Here is a 21,064-nt window from a genome sequence, read left to right as displayed (position 1 = left end):
CTGCTTGGATTTTTTTTGTTTTCTGAGTGTTGTTCTTTATTTACTGTCCTGATTTTGGAGGTTTTTTTTAATATTAGTAGCCAGATCTTGTTCATTTTCATGGTTTCCTCCTTTCTGTTGAACTTGTCCGGATTCTTGTGGAGTTCAATGGCTTCTCTGTGTAGTCTGACATGGTGGTTGTTAGAGTGGCCCAGCATTTCTGTGTTCTCAAATAATAATCTGTGTCCAGGTTGGTTCATCAAGTGCTCTGGCTGTAGGAAAGGCGAGGGGTTGTGGCGAAGAGCCGAGGAGGGGGAGGACCATTCCTCAAGACGGGGCTTGCCATCCCCGCCCCTTTCCTCTGGGCCAGAAGCTTAAAAGCGCCGCGCCCTCTGCTTCTGCCCCGGAACCCGTCGCCAGGAACACAGGGACCCCGGAGATCGCCAGGCCAGGAAGATGGGCGTCACACTGGGCTACTGGGACATCCGTGGGGTGAGCTAGTGCCCTTTCAAGGACCCTTGGGTGGGGGAGCCTCCGCAGAAGCCTGTCAAAAGTTTTGTTCTCTCACTGGGCGCTTCTACACTGCAGAATGGATGCGGTTTGACACCACTTTAACTGCTGTGACGCTATGCTGTGGAATCACTGGCGCTTAAGTTCACAAAGTCTTTTGACCTCTATCCAAGAGTGCTGGTGCTTCATCAACACTACAGCTTCCAGGAGTCTGTAGCACAGAGCCTTGGCAGTTAAAGTGGTGCCAAACTGGATTAATTCTAACGTGCAGACACAGTCAAAGGCTGCTGCAGGCATTGTGTGCCCCCCAGTTACTTAGGAGTAAACCTGCATTAATTCCTCAATGTAGATGCACCCACTGGGTTAATGTAAAGCGATTTAATGGCAAAAAAGAACTCAAACTTGATGTATTAACAGACGGATTAATGAAAAAAGCATTTCAGAAGAAAATGCCCATAATTATTCACTGATCTTTGTGGGTGCATCTACACCAGGCATGGGCAAACCTTGGCCCTCCGGGTGTTCTGGACTCCAACTCCCACCATTCCTCACAGCCTCAGGCCCCTTCCTTTTCCCGCATAAGTGGCTGAGGGGGAAAAGGAAAGGGCCTGAGGCTGTTAGGAATGGTGGGAGTTGGAGTCCAGAACACCCAGAGGGCCAGTTTGCCCATGCATGATCTGCACTGCAGAATTAATGCAGCTTGACATTACTTTGACGGCTATTATTCATTGGTACGGAGTCATGAGAGCTGTAGTTTTATAAGATCTTTAGCCCCTTTTTTTGCAAGAGTGTTGAGGTCCTACCAAACTACAAATCCCACGATTCCATAGCATTGCGCTACAAGAGTCAAGTGCTATCAAACAGAATTCATTCTATATCTATGGTGGAGATGCAGCCTAAGGCTGCTGCAATCCTTGTCTGCTTCCAGTTACCTAGAAGTAAATGCCATTGGACCCACTGGAACTTGCTTTGGACGTGTTGATGTCACACAGTTCCTGCTTTCTTTCAGTGTAGCTTAGTAGGCTTTTATTTATTTATCGTCTCAAGAGCAAATTGGGAATACAGCCTAAATGTATAAAAAAAAACCACAAAATAAAAAAACCTGGCATTATACTAAATTTCCTTGACCAGATGCTGGCCACTTGGAGTGCCTCTGGTGTTATCCATTGTGAATGTGGCAGGGCTCAAGCTGCATTGTAGTAAGTGGTCTGTGGTTTGCTCTTCTCCACACTCACATGTCGTGGACTCCACTTTATAGCCCCATTTCTTAAGGTTGGCTTTTCATTTCGTGGTGCCAGAGAGCAGTCTCTTCAGTGCCTTCCAAACTGCCCAGCCCAGGAAAGAGTTTCTCATCCGGCATCAGCCACTGATTGAGGTTCCAGGTTCTAGCCTGCCACTTTTGGACTCTCGCTTGCTGAGGTGTTCCTGAGAGTATCTCTGTAGATCTTAGGAAGCTATTTCTTGATTTAAGGCATTGGCGTGCTGGCCGACCAAAGGGTCGGCCAGAGATGTCAATGCCTTGGTCCTTTCATTGCTGGCTGCTACTTCCCAGCGAATATCAGGTGGTGCAACACCAGCTAAAGAGTATAATTTCTCCAGTGGTGTTGGGCATAGACATTCTGTGATAATGCGGCATGTCTCATTAAGAGCCATATCCACTGTTTTAACGTGGTGAAATGTATTCCACACTGGACATGTATATTCAGCAGCAGAGTAGCAAAGCGCAAGGGTAGATGTCTTCACTGTATCTGGTTGATCATGCCATCACTGCTCAAGCAGGGAGGTTTGAACTGGTTGAACAGAAGCATAGATGAAATTCTCTGTCCCTTCTTAATAGGTAGTCAGATTCCCTGTTTGAAGGAGCATGTTTATGTGGGTGTATGGAGAGGAGAGACCTCACCAGCCAAGCCAAAGGCTGGGATACCTCTCTTTACTCTCCAGCCTGCCCTCAGTACTTCAGACAGGAGTTGTGGGAAGAGGAGAAATACACCAAATAACAGACAATAGGTTCCTTGGGCTCAAGAGTCAGAACAATACAGCTAAATATGTTGCTGGACAGCAAATCCCAGCATTCCTCATTGTGGGCCCTGCTGGCTGGGACTAATGGGAATAATCTCTGGAGGGCATGATCCTGACTTTGCGTTAGCAGGGAAATCAGCAGATTGGTTGATGTCATATGTCTGTCCTATGGATATGTGGATGGAGACAATGGCCTTATGTAATCCTCTCCATACAAATACAAAATACATGCTTTACTTCTCCTCTGCCTACTCTTATCTAAGGCCCCATCCAGACTGCCATATAATGCAGGTCAGTGTAGACTCATATAATGCAATTAAATTGCATTATATGAGTCTACACACCGAAGCTTTTGTTTGACATAGGCCCCTTCGGCACTGTCATATAATCCAGTTCAAAGCAGATAATCTGGATTTTATATGGCAGTGTAGAAGAGGCCATAGGGGCTGCTGGTGTTCATGACAATTTGAGGAAAGGTCAAAGGGAGGACATAGTTTTGGGTAACATAGTTTATTGCTGCAATGCTTCTTTGCAACTATGTATGGGAAAACAAATACCATACTAGTGGACTGCTTATGTAATGTGCACCCATAACATGGATTTTTGAATGGTCTGCCAGTGGCTATGAAATGTATTTGAGATGGGGGACAGTTTATAGGCTTCCTACCCCATGGTAATGTATTTATAATTCCCATTCTATATGTCTCACTATTGAAGCTGTTACCAGGTTTGTTCCCTGACAAAAAACAGTTCGTTGTCCCATTAGGAAGCCAACATCGAAGACGAAAATGTAACAATTTATGTACTGACATTGTGTTCCTGAGCAGTTTCTCCTTAAAATCCCACTGTTTCTCATACTTGAAGCAACGTTTAACTACCGTGTTTCCCCGAAAATAAGACAGTGTCTTATATTAATTTTTGCTCCCAAAGATGTTCTAGGTCTTATTTTCAGGGGATGTCTTATTTTTCCATGAAGAAGAATTCACATTTATTGTTGAACAAAAAAATGAACATTTATTATATACTGTACAATAGTTGTTATCACAAACCAGCATAACCTGACAAACTGTGAATTCTATCAAGAATTTCTTGTTACTACCATTATTTCTATGTACAACACTCTATGGTACGTACATTTACCGATCCTGCATGCTCTGGTGTTCCGTTCAGCAGGCATGCTTCCACACAAAAACTTTGCTAGGTCTTACTTTCGGGGGAGGCCTTATATTTAGCAATTCAGCAAAACCTCGACTAGGTCTTATTTTCTGGGGATGTCTTATTTTAGGGGAAACAGGGTATTGACTAATGTTGACAGTCTTATCCTTCCACCAATTCTTTCCCTTTCTTCCTGCAGCTTGCCCATGCAATCAGGCTCCTTCTAGAATACACAGAAACACAATTTGAAGACAAACAGTACAGTCCTGGAGAAGGTAAGGAACTAGAAGGGCCTCCTGGGGCAAAGGTAGTAAGATTCCCATATACTGGGGGGAAGATAAGACATGGAGGCAAGATTTGCCTGAAACAAAATATTACACTACAGTAAATATTTTCTGATCCACTAAAACAATTCTAGAATCACATAGACTAAATATTTCTGGCCTTCTAGACTTTAATCGACTGCCCAACTGCAACTCCCAACATCCCTGAACATTATTTTTCTTGGTTGGAACTGATGGAAGCTGTAGCTTAACAACAACAACAATAGATTTAGACAGTGTATCCTTAAAACAATGACCACATTTTGAAGTTCATATAACAATTCTTCAGCACTATTGGTATCTGGTTTCCTCCAAGAACAAACGCCTATAGGAATATGTAGGGGAACAAATCGAGCCCCATTTCTTGTTCTATGAACACACACAGGGCCCTTCTATACTGCCTTAGAAAATCCAGATTATCTGATTTGAACTGGATTATATGGCAGTGTAAACTCAGATAATCCAGTTCAAAGCTGATACTGTAATGTGGATTTGCAGAGTGAGATTTGCAGGCAAGATTTAAGCAAAGTTTCAGCATTTTATGTGGATCAGTTCAAGTGTACCAATAACAACAATTCTTGCGCAAAATCTTTCAGAATTTCCAAATCACATTGCAATATAGTTATTAGCAAAAGATATCCTCCATCCATTCCAATTTAGTAAGGCTAGTCCGATCAATCATCTGCTATCCCACTTTTTCCAGCTGCTATTAACTTGTCTCACTTTCCCTCCCCTCCTCTGAATTTCCCCAAACTTCAATTGGGGCAACCTGAATTCAAAGTGCCAGAGTTGGTTGTTTGATGATGTTGTTTTATGTTGTTATGATGTTGTTTTAAATTTTATTAAGTTGTGTTTTTAATCTCTGTCTGATCTGGCTTGTCTGCATGTAAGCCGCCCGAGTCCCTTTGGGAAGATGGAGGCAGGATACAAAAATATAATAATAATAATAATAATAATAATAATAATACTCTTCAAAGACTCTGGCAGAAACCAGTGCAGGTGGTCCCCGTGGTGATGGGCACACTGGGTGCCATGCCAAAAGATCTCAGCCGGCATTTGGAAACAATAGACATTGACAAAATTACGATCTGCCAACTGCAAAAGGCCACCCTGCTGGGATCTGCGCGCATCATCCGAAAATACATCACACAGTCCTAGACACTTGGGAAGTGTGCGACTTGTGGTTTTGTGAAACGAAATCCAGCATATCTATCTTGTTTGCTGTGTCATACAACGTCATTGTGTCAATAATAATAATAATAATAATAATAATAATAATAATAATAATAATAATGATCGGCACATTGGGTGCTGTGCCAAAAGATCTCAGCCGGCATTTGAAACAATAGACATTGACAAAATCACGATCTGCCCACTGCAAAAGGCCACCCTACTGGGATCTGCACGCATCATCCGAAAATACATCACACAGTCCTAGACACTTGGGAAGTGTTTGACTTGTGATTTTTGTGATACGAAATCCAGCATATCTATCTTGTTTGCTGTGTCATAAAATAATAATAATAATAATAATAATAATAATAATAATAATAATAATAATAATAATAATAGTATTTTGTACTCAATTAACATAGCGGAGGCGAGGTGAGGCAGAATCTTGCCCTTCCCTGTAGACTTGAGCAAAAGCAAATTTCTGCAGACTATCCTTGTCATTTTGGCCATATGCTGATGGTGCTTGGTCACATATTTTCCAGTTTTTATCTTTGAAACATTGCATGGTATGGCATAACTTTATTTATATTTATTAGAAGCAGTTCCTATGATGTTCAACAGAGTTTGCTTCGAAATAAGTTTTTAGCTTGAGGTCTATGCTTACTAGCAACAGGAATGAGCTATAGAAAATAATCCTGGGCAAATACAGATGTGGGTTTTGCATTTACTATTTGTATCATTATTTATAGCTCCTGATTTTGACAAAAGTCAGTGGACTAGCGTGAAGGAGGACCTGGGCTTGGATTTCCCAAATGTATGTACGATTTGTGGCATCACAAACATGGAAGTGAAATCAGTTTGCTGCTGCTGGTTTTGATATGTGTTATTAAACTCTGAAAAAGTAATAATAATTTTTTTAAAAAACCTCCAGCTTCCAACATAGCTATAAGCCAAATAGACACGAGTTTCTTGAAATTTTAGTTTTAAAAAGCTAAGTTATTAATTTTAACTACAGTAGGGTCTCGCTTATCCAATGTTCTGGATTATCCAACGCATTTTTGTAGTCAATGTTTTCAATACATCATGATATTTTGGTGCTAAATTCGTAAATATAGTAATTACTACATAGCATTACTGCATATTGAACTACTTTTTCTGTCAAATTTGTTATATAACATGATGTTTTGGTGCTTAATTTGTAAAATCATAGCCTAATTTGATGTTTAATAGGCTTTTCCTTAATCCCTCCTTATTATCCAACATATTTGCTTATCCAACGTTCTGCCAGCCCGTTTATGTTGGATAAGCGAGACTCTACTGTATTACCAAATTCTCCTCCTGAGCTAGTCCCTTACCTCACGCTGCTATATTAGGTGCTTCTTCAACTAAATAATTGCAGCTCACTTGAAAACTAGGATGGTGAGCAGACTTTGAAACCCTAGTTAGGAAAAAATCTGGTATTTCTGATGAATTCCTCATTTTATGCTTGCTTCCTGACTAAAAATAAATGAGAACTCAAGAATGTTCAAGCATTACTTTAAAACAGGGATGCTCTACTCTGGAAAACTTGAGATGTGAAAGAAGATAGATACTATGAAAAAACTAAGACTTTACAATTAATGGTTGTGGTATGACTGTTGCTCGTTCTCTGCTCTTTTTGCTTGAGAGTGACAAGAATATTTAGATTTTCAATTTCCAGAAACCCAAGCAATCACCACCACTGACAGAGGATTGTGAGAGCTCTATTCCAAAAGACCTGGGACCTTATCAGACGCAAATCCACCTTCATTTCCACACACTTCTAAGACATTGCAGAGACAAAGTGCCACAGCACCCTTCACATGACGTAAAACTACTTCCAGTTGTCATCTGTTGTACTTCGTCCCTGAAATGTAGTAGATGGGGGGGAGGGTGGACAGAAGATGGGGAGGAACCATCGTCTGAGCTCCCAATGTGTCTGATAATGTCACGACCCAGGCTGCAGAGCACCAATAACCATACACAGAGGCCAGAATCTAACTAATATCTTTATTGAAGGAATATATAAAGTTAATAAAAGCAAGTGTATGAAATAGTCCAGAAATAGACCTTTCAGGAAAGGTCAAAATTAGTCCAAAGAAACAATGTCCAATATGAAATATTAAGGTCCAAAGTTGTAATCCAATAACCGAAACACTCACTTTGCCAGGCAAAGTGAGGGGAGATGACAAGGTCTTTTAGTCCATGAAACTTGAGCGAGGCTAGGAAGTAACTTGATTCTTGGAAAAACGAGGCTTGATTCAAGGCAACAAGGAAACAAGGAACAAGAACAAGATCCGTGGTAATTTCTTGGCAAAATCCGGGAAACAAGACGAGGCTGAGTCTTAGAAAGCAAGGCAGGATTCGTGGAGTAAACAAAGCTGGGAACGAAGGCTTGGCGACAGGAACGGAGGCTTGGAAGCGGAGTAGCTGTCCACACACGCTACTCCGGTTGCTGACGAATTGACTCCGCAAGATCCCTTTGTGGGTAAAACACCTAAATAGGGTCCCGTTTTCCCGCCCAAGAGCAGTTCTCTGGAGAACCAGAAACGAAAGCTATTTTCTGAGTCCAGATGCATGACTCCCTAAAGTTTCCCATGGGAAGCAGGCTTAATCAGCTGAATGCTTAGCAGCTATCCTAGCACTCCTGCGAGACGCCTGATCGACTCCTCTCTGTTGTTTACAAAAATCATGGCGAGAAAACGTAGGAGATTTAGGCTCAGGGCTTGTTTGACAGACTTCTGGAAGACAAATCTCTTGCAGGTGCAAGGTTTCCAATTCTGGCTGGGAAAGTTCCAATTCTGACTGAAACGGCGAAAAACCCAAGTTCTCCTCCTCATCTGGCACAACAGTGCCAGAAACGGGACTACATGGCCCATGACTCATCACACTATCCCCCTCCTCAAGCCCCCTCTCAAACTGGGACTCTCTCCCCGAGGCGCAAGGCCGCGGCTTGGCGGGATAGGTCTGATGGAAGCGGCGGGTTAAATCGGGGGCATGGACTGTGGAAGCGTCTTCCCAAGAGCGTTCCTCGGGGCCAAAACCCACCCAGTCAATGAGATATTGTAGGCGGCGGTGGTGAAAGCGAGAATCCAAAATGTCCTGAACCTCGAACTCCTCCTCCCCATCTACCAAAACAGGAGGGGGGGCCGGCCGGTCTGTATCAGGGCGCACACCATCCGCCGGAAGGAGCAGGGAGCGATGGAACACTGGATGAATGCGCATAGAGCGTGGAAGTTGGAGTTTGAAAGTCACGGGGTTAAGTTGCGCCACCACTGGATAGGGACCAATGAAACGGGCATCTAACTTCCGGCAAGGGCGATGGGAGGGCAAAAAGCGAGTGGACAGAAGAACCCGGTCTCCTACCTTGATTTCGGGGCCCGGCTGGCGATGTTTGTCCGCGTGACGTTTATAGTCCTCCTTGGCTTGGTCTAGTTGCTGGAGCAAGAGTTGTTGCACCGCTGTGAGTTCCTGCAGCCAGTCCTCTGCTGCGGGAACTTCTGAGGTTTCAATGACAGGGGGAAAGAAACGTGGATGGAAGCCGTAGTTTGCAAAGAACGGGGTTTCTTTAGTAGAAGCCTGGACCCCATTGTTGTAGGCAAACTCTGACAGCGATAACAGGGAAGCCCAATTGTCCTGCTGGTAGTTCACATAACAGCGAAGGTATTGTTCCAAAGTGGCATTGGTGCGCTCAGTTTGCCCATCTGTTTGGGGATGATGAGCCGAAGATAAACGAGAGTCTATGCCCAATAGTTTTTGTAGTGCTTTCCAGAAACGAGAGGTGAATTGGGACCCACGGTCTGTGACCAAACTCTTGGGCAATCCATGCAATCTGAAAACATGTTGGAGGAATAGATCTGCAGTCTCTTTGGCCGTGGGAAGGCCATCACAGGGAATGAAATGGGCTAACTTGGTGAAAAGGTCCACCACCACTAGGATCGTGGTGAATCCACAGGAAGGTGGTAGATCAGTGATAAAATCCGCAGAGATTATTTCCCATGGGTGGGATGGGGTAGGGAGGGGATGCAGAAGCCCTGAGGGCTTTTCCCTTCTTGTCTTGGAGCGCTGACATACTGGGCAGGTGTTGACATATTTTTCCACATCCTTGCGGATCTTGGGCCACCAGAAATCTCTTAGGATCAAATGCATGGTTTTAAATAGTCCGAAATGCCCTGCTGGCTTGCAGTCATGACACAGACGAAGTGCTTTTTCCCTGCCCGGTCCTGGGGGGATGTAAACATGATTTCTATAGCAAAGTAGCCCATCCTTAAGCGAAAAGGGAAAATGTAGTCCTTGGCGAAGTTGGTCCTGTGCCCAGGCATCTGCTTGCTGACTAGCCCTGATTTCCTGAGCACAAAGGGGCCCTGGAGTAGAGGGAGTTGATTCAATGGGAGTGGATTTGGTGTTTCCCACTGTGAGCGTGGCAAAGTTCTCGGGTTGTAGCAGCTGGGACTCCAAGGTCTCCTTGCGCCCAGCAGCGTATTCCGGTTTCCGTGACAGAGCATCTGCTTGCTTGGTCTGGGCTGGGGTTACATAATGAATTTGGAAGTTAAAACGTTCAAAGAATAAAGCCCAGCGTTGTTGCCTCTGATTTAGCTTGCGGGCAGTTCTTAGATGCTCTAGATTCCGATGATCAGTATGGACTTCAATGGGAAATTTGGCCCCTTCTAACCAATGCCTCCAAGTTTCAAAGGCTGCCTTTATGGCCAATAGTTCCTTTTCCCAAATGGTGTAATTTCTCTCTGGTGCGGTCAATTGACGGGAATAAAAGGCACAAGGATGAAGATGATCTCCCACTGGTTGTAGGAGTACAGCCCCAATTGCCACATCGGAGGCGTCCGCCTGCACGACAAAAGGGGTTTCAGGATCTGGATGCTGAAGGATTGGCTGGGACGTGAATAATTTCTTTAGTTGCTGGAACCCTTTCTCTGCTTGATCTGTCCAGCGGAAAGGCTGTTTCCCACGGATGCAGCTGGTGATTGGGTCAGACCAGCGGGCAAAGTCTGGAATGAACTTGCGGTAGTAGTTCGCGAACCCCAAGAATCGTTGCACCTCTTTCTTGTTGGTTGGCGCCCGCCATTCCAATACTGCTGAAACCTTTGCCGGGTCCATGGAGAGCCCTAGTGGCGAGACGCGGTACCCCAGGAAATCTACCTCTTGTAGATCAAAAGCGCATTTTTCCAGCTTGGCATAAAGTCCATGATCCCGCAAGCGTTGTAACACCATTCTGACGTGGTTCTCATGTTCTGATTGTGATCTAGAAAACACCAAAAAATCGTCCAGGTAGATGATCAAGAACCGATCTAGATAATCCTGAAAGATGTCATTGACAAAATGCTGGAACGTTGCGGGAGCTCCACATAAACCATAATTCATAACTCGGGACTCGAATAATCCGAATTTAGTCTGGAAGGCGGTCTTCCACTCGTCCCCTTCTCTGATGCGAACTAGATTATAAGCCCCCCGAAGATCCAGCTTGGTGTAGACCTTGGCTCCTCGAAGTCGGTCTAGTAGGTCCGAGATCAAGGGCAGGGGATAGCTGTTCCGCTTAGTGATATTGTTCAATGCTCTATAGTCCACCACCAAGCGTAAGTCCCCTGACTTCTTTTTCACAAACATCACTGGGGAAGCGGCTGGGGATTGAGAGGGTCTGATGAATCCCTTGCGAAGGTTTGACTCTATGAACTCCCTGAGAGCTTCTTGCTCCGGTTCAGTCAGGGAGTAGAGATGTCCTCGCGGGATCGGGGCCCCCTCCACCAAGTCAATGGCACAGTCATAAGGTCTATGTGGGGGTAATCTCTCGGCTTCTTTTTCATTGAATACATCCCAATATTCTGAGTACTTCTTGGGCAAGGTGATAATGGGTTCAGTGTCTGTGGCATGGCAGACCTTGGCTACAAGGCAATGGTTTTGGCAATATTTTGAAGCAAACTGCAGTTCTCTGTTGGACCAGGAGATGCTTGGGTCGTGAAGTGTCAGCCATGGAATTCCCAAAATCACAGGGAAATGGGGAACCTCGGTAACAAAGAAGGAAATCTCTTCCATATGTTCCCTTATCCACATTCTGGTGGGTTCCGACCACTGGCTTACGGGACCCATCTTGAGGGGGCGGCCATCGATGGCTTGCACCACACGGGCGTTCTTGAAGTCATGATATTGTAATCCCAGAGAGTCGGCATACTCTCTATCAATGAAATTGTTTGTGGCTCCTGAGTCTATCATGGCATGGACCATGACGGGCCCTTTTTTTGCTGACCACAAGGTGACCACTAGAAGAAATAGGACCCCGGTTGGCGGCTCTTGAGTGGGTTTTTTGACCGGGTTGGCGAGCCTCTCTACGCCCGGTCGCTGGCTTCCCCCGCCGGCTGTGCGCCAGCCGCCTCAGACGTCTTCGTCTCCGTGGAGGACGCCGCCGCCAGACGGGCGGCGGGCTTCCCTTTGGCTGGGCACTCTCTGGCGAAGTGGCCCCCGTTTCCGCAGTACCAACAGAGATTTAGGCGTTGGCGGCGGGCCTTCTCGGCGGCATCTAATCTGGGACGCACATTGCCCAACTGCATCGGCACCTCCTCGCTCCCTCTGGGGTATGGGGCTGGTGGCGGGGGTCTCCATACTGGACGCGGCTGGACGCCGGTGGGAGCGGGAGGTTTCACCCCAGCTCTACCGCTCTGGCCTCGGACCCATTGTTTTCTGTTGGCAAGCATGACTTCAGCTCGTAAACATTGATCAATGAGTGCTTCAAGAGAGTGGGGAGGATCCACCTTGGAGATTTCTTCCAGCATCTCAATGTTGAGACCCTCCCGAAATTGTCCTCTGAGGGCTACATCGTTCCAGCCGGTGTTGTGGGCCAGCACTCGGAACTCGGCTATGTACTGGGACAAGGGTCTGTCCCCTTGGGAGAGGCGCCGGAGTTTGTGGCCGGCTGCCTCCAAATTGTCCTCGATTCCCCAGGTCGCCTTAAGGTGGTCCAAGAAATGTTGCGCTGACCTTAGATGTGGGGAGACTTGGTCGAACAGTGCCGTCGCCCAGTTGGCCGCTGGCCCGTCCAAGAGACTGTAAATCCACGCCACCTTGATGTCTTCTTGGGGAAACTCGGCAGCACGGGCCTCTAGATAAGCCTGGCATTGGCGACGGAAAACATGAACCTTAGAAGCTTCTCCAGAAAACTTGGTTGGCAACGCCATGGCCGGGAGACGGATTCCGCGCTCCTTCAAACCCCTTATTTCCCCATCCTGCGCATTGAGCTTGTCACGGATGCGGTCCACTTCGTCCTTGTCAATGGTGTAGCTAAGTGGCTGGCCACCCGGCACGGTTCCGGTAGACATACTGGCCTAGGTTAATTGGTGCTTAGGGCGGCGGAGTCAAACTGTCACGACCCAGGCTGCAGAGCACCAATAACCATACACAGAGGCCAGAATCTAACTAATATCTTTATTGAGGGAATATATAAAGTTAATAAAAGCAAGTGTATGAAATAGTCCAGAAATAGACCTTTCAGGAAAGGTCAAAATTAGTCCAAAGAAACAATGTCCAATATGAAATATTAAGGTCCAAAGTTGTAATCCAATAACCGAAACACTCACTTTGCCAGGCAAAGTGAGGGGAGATGACAAGGTCTTTTAGTCCATGAAACTTGAGCGAGGCTAGGAAGTAACTTGATTCTTGGAAAAACGAGGCTTGATTCAAGGCAACAAGGAAACAAGGAACAAGAACAAGATCCGTGGTAATTTCTTGGCAAAATCCGGGAAACAAGACGAGGCTGAGTCTTAGAAAGCAAGGCAGGATTCGTGGAGTAAACAAAGCTGGGAACGAAGGCTTGGCGACAGGAACGGAGGCTTGGAAGCGGAGTAGCTGTCCACACACGCTACTCCGGTTGCTGACGAATTGACTCCGCAAGATCCCTTTGTGGGTAAAACACCTAAATAGGGTCCCGTTTTCCCGCCCAAGAGCAGTTCTCTGGAGAACCAGAAACGAAAGCTATTTTCTGAGTCCAGATGCATGACTCCCTAAAGTTTCCCATGGGAAGCAGGCTTAATCAGCTGAATGCTTAGCAGCTATCCTAGCACTCCTGCGAGACGCCTGATCGACTCCTCTCTGTTGTTTACAAAAATCATGGCGAGAAAACGTAGGAGATTTAGGCTCAGGGCTTGTTTGACAGACTTCTGGAAGACAAATCTCTTGCAGGTGCAAGGTTTCCAATTCTGGCTGGGAAAGTTCCAATTCTGACTGAAACGGCGAAAAACCCAAGTTCTCCTCCTCATCTGGCACAACAGTGCCAGAAACGGGACTACATGGCCCATGACTCATCACAGATAATGGGATAAAGTGTTTAAAAATATATGGGATGGGATCTGTCAGATTTGGCCATGTTGGATCGTTTCAGTGATGTGGAGGCATGGGCTTCCTATCGGTGGTCTGCTATGCTTCTGCATGAGCCTGGAAGAGAAATTTTCTTCTTCATAGTAATCTAGGCTTTCAAAATTGTGCTACTGCTAGCTTTAAAACTTTTTTTGTTTCTTCTTTTAACTAACTATAAGAAGTTCTAGTGCAGTGGTTCTCAACCTGTGGGTCCCCAGATGTTCTAAGCTTCAACTCCCAGAATCCTAACAGCTAGTAAACTGGCTGGGACTTCTGGAAGTTGTAGGCCAAAACACCTGGGGACCCACAAGTTGAGAACCACTGTTCTAGTGTCTGTGAAAGAACAATTTATAGTAACCTTATAATTTTGCCTTAAATTTGAATGTATCTTTATAAGTGCTCATATCACACTGGTCTCCAAACTTAAGATTTTCACTACGAAAGGAGTGTTGGAAGGTATGATAATAGCAAAGGGGTTTACAATAACACTGATATAGTGGAATGTGGAGTGGGCAGGGACCCTAGGCAACCATTCTAGCATCTAGTAGCACTCTTTCCTAAGGCTGTTTATACTCAGTTTTTTTTCACACTTACAAAATACGTGTACATTGTCTAGTGAGGATAATTGACTATGAAAATTACCAAAGAATTTCAACAGCATCCCTCATCTTCTCTTTCCCCAGCTCCCATATCTTATTGATGGTGAGAGAAAGATCACCCAGAGTAATGCCATCCTGCGATACCTTGCACGCAAGCACAAGATGTGTGAGTTTTTATGAGACCAGTAAATGTTTGAATCCTGGCTTAAACCCCAAAATGACACAATGGTGATGGAGATCTGCTTCTATTACCAATTTTCACCATCTCTGTGTTTTGTGTTGCTACAGGTGGTGAGACTGAAGAAGAAATAATTCGAATGGATATACTTGAGAACCAGCTCATGGATTTCCGAATGCAACTTGGAACAATATGCTACAGCCCAGATATTGTGAGTTTTTGTGGCTTGTGTGCTCTTTCTGAGTTGGATATGACTGGGAATGCAGCAGATGATTTGACAATAACTTGGAGGACAAATTTGGAGTGAGTGTATTGGAGGACACCAGTTCTGTAAGGCTTACCAAATATTTCTTTCTGCACTCCTGGGATTGGAAGGGTTTATTGAGTTAGCAGAAATGGGGAGAGGATTGTGGGGGGAAAAGAGACCTAGGAATGTGAAACCTCTTGAGGTTTCCAAAGAGATTAACTCAATTTAACTCAATTTAAACCTTAATACCTCTTTTTGCAGGAAAAATTGAAACCTGAATTCCTTGAAGAGCTACCTGGGAAGCTGAAGCAGTTCTCCCAGTTTCTGGGGAACAGAAAATGGTTTGCAGGAAACAAGGTACGTGTGTTGGATATGGTTCATAAGAGATCAAAATTTAGCCTAACTCTATGGTTCAATATATGCAGTAACTTCTTCTTTCTGATTTTTAAAATTTCTTAGATCACCTATGTAGATTTCCTCGCATATGATGTTTTGGATGTGCAGCGGACATTTGAGCCAAAATGTTTGGATCAGTTCAAAAATCTAAAGGATTTCATGGATCACTTTGAGGTGAAATTTACTGTGACTTTTGTCATGGGCTACCTCCTCCAAAGGCAAACTTTATACAGTGTGTTTCAAAATAATGGACCCATTTCAAAATAGTATATTTCACGATGGCAACATGTTACAATTACACATGCAGTTATAAATGGTTTAACAAGACATTAATTGCTACTAACCATTATGAGCCACAAAAAAATTAAAAATTAACTCCACGAATTGAGAATATCTCTTAGGCCTTATTTTGCAGGGTTACCATCTTGTGGATACTAGAGGCTGTTTATGTGCTGGGAGAGGCCTCTAGTGATAATCATTTGAAACCGTATAGCCTGCCTTTTCAAGGGGTAAGATTTTAAATTGGGTCCATCTTTTTGAAGCACCATGTAGTCTCCAGTATTAAAAACTTAGTGGGATATTTTTATTTTAGGATAAAACCTCATAGATGTAGTTGGTGTCAATCCTCATCTCCTTGGCAGGTGTGCAGTTAATAAATCTTAAATATTCTGCCCCTGCTGTGAATTCCCCAAAGGTCCTGGAAGATGATGCCGTTGCTCTTTGTCCAGGAAGATGTGGGGATAGAATTTAATAAAGAAAACAGCTGGATGTTTGTCTGCTGCTCCCTTGTTCTCTGCCGATTAGAAAATACCCAGATTCTGGGATTGCCGCTAGAAACTGTTTTTGAGGAGGTAGGGTTGATCATTATGCATCTGATAGTGAATTCTCACCCCCACCAGGAATCAAACAAGTGAGTTGTGAGTTGGTATCAATATGACTTATGCCATGATAATTCTCCAAGAGGATGCTTGCCCATGAGAAATACATGTGTTTTTCTGTACATAAAACATGTGCACAAATACACATTTCTGTATAGAAGAAACATATATATTTCCTACCTCCTTCAGTGCAAAAAAAAAAATCTCATAGAAGCGTCAGAATAGCTTGTGTTCTTCCTGATAGGGTTTCCTGAACCCTTCTTGTCTGAAGCAAGTAACAGATGGTTGCTTTTCCTCCACAATAATCAACATAATTCTAGATACTAAACAGTCATTTAAAGTTTTCTCAAGTATTATTTTATGTGCACACAGTTGAAGCATGTAGTGATAGTGGAGCCTAATAAGTGTCTTTCTGCTGGCTTTCTCTGCAGGCATTGGAGAAGATTTCTGCCTACATGAAATCCAGCCGTTTTCTGAGAACTCCCATCTACTGGAGAACTGCCAAGTGGGGAAATAAGAAAGAGTAGAAGGAACCAGGAATCTTGCTGACCTGACACTAGACGTTGTATCAATGAAATATAATACCGTTTCCTGGTGAAAAAATCAATCAAGCTCTCAAAACCTGCATAGTATATTTTGTGCGTTTTGACTGCCCAATAAAGGTATCCTTCTGTTTTATCAACAAAGAGCCTTGAATCAGTCAACCTCCCCTTATGCCTCAGAACAGTGTTACATAGTGGTTTTAATAACCAGAATACATTGCATAGAATGAGCTAACAAAAGCTTTTGGGTACAAAAAAGTCATCTCAACATCTTAGTTTTCTGGCCAGTAATCATGCAATCCTCTTGGGTAATCTCATTCTGTTTCCCTCACTTTAAAATTAGGATCAAATGCTTTTTGCAAATCTTTTCTAGTGATTCTCTGCTAATACAAGGGTGAGGGATAATGTAGCCCACCAAATGCTGATGGATTGTAACGCCCAGCAGTCTAGCCAACATATGTGGTATGTCCTTAAAGCAATGATTTTTTTGTGTGCTACACAAAAGAGCCAAGAAAGAAAAGTGAAGGTTGAGGCAGGTGGATGGGGAACCCAGGGAACCATCCTAAGTTGAGTCCATACCTTTGTAGCAATCAGTAATCAGGTTAGCAAAGTGTGTAATAGTTTTTATGTCTTGTCATGGGTGAAAATGCAGAGGAGTCTGGAGCAGTGTCCTTCAACCTCAAGAACTGAAAACAGTGTGGCTCAATTAAAGGCTCTTCTGAATGCTTCCCCACCCACCGTAAAGACCTGCCTTGGCTCTGCGAGATTTCTTTCCCAAAGCCCAAAACCCATTCAGTTGACATCATTTTGGGAACATCGAAAGTGTCCAGTGCATTGAACAAAATCTTAAGTGAAGACTTTCTCCACTGCTATGAAGAGTGCCAGCAACATTGGAATCACTGTATTCAGTCACAAAGAGCTTATTTTAAAGGGGGTAGACTGCAGTTCCATGTACGTTCAGTAACATATTTTAATCATTCTCATTATCTTTGGGAAGGACTACATAGCTAGGGTATTAACTGCAAGAAGCTGCAGTTCAGGAACATCTGGAAAGCCACATGATTCCCACCTGTTTCTAATGTGAAAAATGAAAATGTTTTCATGCCATCAGGGGGAACAAAATCACAAAATCCTGTGATACAAAAGAAGCATACGCACAACCTGCAAGTGTTTGCAGTGGAAAGGCAGAGTAAGGCGACTTCATGCCTTCTAGATGTTGTGGGCTACAATTCCCACAATCCATACCATTGGCCTTGTACTGCCTACTTTGTGTCAATCCAGGACCTAAGATCCAGGTACTCATAGCAACCACTGGAGGATCAAGTGGTTCTGGTTTGTATGACTGGGAAATATTAAAATGCTCTTTCTGTTCCCTATGGATAAGGCCACTCTGTGTGATCAGTGAAAATATTCTCTTGTAGCTTTTTAGTCTTTCTGTAATATTCCAATAGGTACTTTCTGAAGAGAGAGATTCAGTACTAGAAAGAGGATACTGCAGTGTGCAGATGGGTGTGCTAGAGAGCTTTAGCAAATATATAGACTTTGTTTCATGGAAAAGTAATGATGTTCTTATCCAAAGTTACTCCTACTTCTTTAATTTCATCCTCATCTATCCTTTCCTTTAAAAAAAATTCCCAAGGGCTAGTGTGGATTGCTCCTCCTGCCATCCTTATTCTTAGGGTGGCAGTAGAAGCCACCCACAACTGCTATGAACTACCCAGGCTTAATTACCTGGGTGGGATTCCAATTCAAACTATGGACCGCAATACCGTCCTTCCAAAAGTTGCCTTAGCAGACTTAAACTTATCTAACATCCCATAAGGAAGTTATCACCGCATATGAAACAGATGTGTCCATTGTCCTTTTGGAATGAGTACACATATTTGTAGGCCGTGGTCTTTTGGTCAAATCATAACAGAGAAATATGCTAGCTTTAATGCAACAAGACCGTACTGTGCTTGATACTCTTTGACCTTATGTTTCTTGGATTTAACAACACAATATTTCAGTCGGTGTTGTGTCCTTTTTTCATTGTATATACATCTTAACTTCTCTTCAAACATCTTTTAATATAAGTCCCTTTGAGTCTCCAAGAGAAAAAGCAGGGTATAAATAAACATAATAATAATAGGTGCTGACAAAATCACCATGTGTCAGCTGCAAAAGGCCACCCTACTCGGATCTGCACACATTATTTGCCAGTACGTCATATGGTCCTAAACACTTGGGAAGTGTCCCCTATGTGATCCAATACAAAAGCCAGCATAGTGATCTTGTTTGCTGTGTACTAATCTTGTTGTGTATCAAATAATAATGCATGCCACGTCCACTCTAATAGGTGTTTTGGCTCTGAATATAAATTTGGTAAGTATATTTTCATATAGTAAGGTGTTCTTGAAACACTTTTTGGCATCAACTATGGATCCAATGTTAACACTAATTTATCGTCTTGAATTACACATAAATTTGGATTCACTGAGAGTGCTGATGGCTCAGGAATTCATTTGGCAGATGTTATTGGTACCAGGAAGGCCAATTAATATGATAACATTCTTAATGATGCTGGTTTAAAAGTCTCACATGGATTCAATGCTATGTTCAAATCCCATGTGGGAAATCTATGAACAGTTGCAGCAACTAACAGCAGATTACAGTATTTTACATACATAGGCAAACATTCAATCTTCTTTCAGTGATGGAATCACGGCAGAAGACAAAACAACAAAACTAAACATCCCATAACCTCAAAAATTGACAGCACAACCCCTCATCCACGCCTCTAGGTTGATACAACAAAAAGAAAAGAAAAATAAAGTCCTAATTAGAGGGAGAGGAATAATAGTTTTTATCCAATTGCTGCCAGTTAGAAGGCTAAGCTCTGCCCACTTGGTCTCCTAGCAACCCACTCAGCCCAGGGGACAGGCAGAGTTAGGCCTCACTTAGGCCTCTTCCACACTGCCTATAAAATACAGATTATCATATTTGAACTGGATTATATGGCAGTGTAGACTCAAGGCCCCTCCACACAGGTATATAACCCATTTATAATCTTATATTATCTGCTTTGAACTGCATTATCTTGACTCCATACTGCCATATAATCCACTTCAGTGTGCATTTTATCCAGCTGTGTAGAAGGGGCCTCATATAATCCAGTTCTAAGCAGATAATATAAGATTATAAATATACAGTAGAGTCTCACTTATCCAACATAAGCAGGCCGGCAGAACGTTGGATAAGTGAATATGTTGGATAATAAGAAGGGATTCAGGAAAAGCTGATTAAACATCAAATTAGGTAATCATTATACAAATTAAGCACCAAAACATCATGTTATACAACAAATTGGACAGAAAAAGCAGTTCCATGTGCAGTAATGCTATGTAGTAATTACTATATTTACAAATTTACCACCAAAATATCACAATGAATTTAAAACACTGACTACAAAAACATTGACTACTAAAAGGCAGACTGCGTTGGATAATCCACAACACTGGATAAGCGAATGTTTGATAAGTGAGATTCTACTGTAATATGAAATAATTACTGTGGTAGAACAATACAGAGCAATATAATCTCTAAAACCAGGACAGTAAATAAAGACCAACACTCTGAGAGCAGGGAAATTGGGAATTCCACAAAGGAAACAATCAGGGCCAGTTAACACCTCCCAAGAAAGGATTCTTCCAGAAAGGAAGCTGAGAAGGGAGTGAAGCAGTGTGTATTACCAAAGTCATTATCATTACTATTATTATTGTTGTTGTTGTTATTATTGTGTTGCTGTGAACCATGAAAATGAATACAATCTGGCTCCAAGTATTCAAAAACACTAAAATCAGAATATATAAAAATTACTGTAGTATAATAAAACAGAACAATACAATCTCTAAAATCAGAACACTAAATAAAGAACAACACTCTGAAAACAGGGGAATTCCACACAGGAAACAATCAGAGCCAGCTAACACCTCCCAACAAAGTATTCCCATCACCAAAGTCTGGCAAATCCTCTGTTTTCTGAGGGCCACAGACAGTAGAAGCACATAAAATATCGCAAAGAACACCACTCTGAAAACAAGGGAATTCCAGACAGGAAACAATCAGGGCCAGCTAACAACTCCCAACAAAAAATTCACTCAGGGAGGAAACAGCCAGGCTTTAAAGCTGCAAGGCCATTACATGCTAATCATTTCCCCTAATTACAGCATTCATACTTGCCTCCAACAGACAAAAAAAATCAAAAATATTGTATATTCACAAGCTTTAGGAAATAATATCCCCTGATGGCGCAGTGTGTTAAAGTGCTGAGCTGCTGAACTTCTGGACCGAAAGGTCGCAGGTTTGAATTGGAGGAGCGGAGAGAGCCCCCACTGTTAGCCCCAGCTTCTGCCAACCCTAGACTTCAAAAACATGCAACTGAGAGTAGATGAATAGGTAGTGCTCCAGCGGGAAGGTAACGACACTCTATGCAGTCATCCCACATGACCTTGGAGGAGTCTACGGACAACGCCAGCTCTTCAGCTTAGAAATGGAGATGACCACCAACCCCCAAAGTCAGACCAGACTGAACTTAATGTCAGGGGAAAACTTTTACCCTTTACCTTAACTACCACCAATTCCTCAATATTTGATTTCCCATACCAACATACTTCGCCACAGCAACGCGTGGCCGGGCATAGCTAGTGCCTT

At 43.4% G+C, this 21,064-nt stretch overlaps 1 protein-coding gene across 1 annotated transcript; it reads left to right on the top strand.

The window, feature by feature from the left end:
* The first annotated feature begins 309 nt into the window (after positions 1–309).
* On the top strand, positions 310–16,516 carry LOC100553910 (glutathione S-transferase Mu 1). Its single transcript, XM_003220185.4, has 8 exons — positions 310–471; positions 3,863–3,938; positions 5,909–5,973; positions 14,216–14,297; positions 14,420–14,520; positions 14,818–14,913; positions 15,016–15,126; positions 16,262–16,516. Exons 1-8 carry the CDS (start codon positions 436–438, stop codon positions 16,355–16,357), a joined length of 663 nt encoding a protein of 220 aa, XP_003220233.1. The 5' UTR covers positions 310–435; the 3' UTR covers positions 16,358–16,516.
* Positions 16,517–21,064: the final 4,548 nt, after the last annotated feature.

The sequence above is a fragment of the Anolis carolinensis genome, chromosome 4, assembly GCF_035594765.1.
Source record: "Anolis carolinensis isolate JA03-04 chromosome 4, rAnoCar3.1.pri, whole genome shotgun sequence".
NCBI classification, from domain to species: domain Eukaryota; kingdom Metazoa; phylum Chordata; class Lepidosauria; order Squamata; family Dactyloidae; genus Anolis; species Anolis carolinensis.
Note: the sequence above shows the minus strand (reverse complement) of the source record. Positions and strands in the feature narration are given on the sequence as shown.

Bases quoted from the DNA above. Each gene is read 5' to 3' on its own strand.
- LOC100553910 (XM_003220185.4), top strand. From the start codon at position 436: ATGGGCGTCACACTGGGCTACTGGGACATCCGTGGG. The intron at 472-3,862 runs GTGAGCTAGTGC...TTCTTCCTGCAG, and splicing joins GCTACTGGGACATCCGTGGG to CTTGCCCATGCAATCAGGCT. The intron at 14,914-15,015 runs GTACGTGTGTTG...AAAATTTCTTAG, and splicing joins AATGGTTTGCAGGAAACAAG to ATCACCTATGTAGATTTCCT.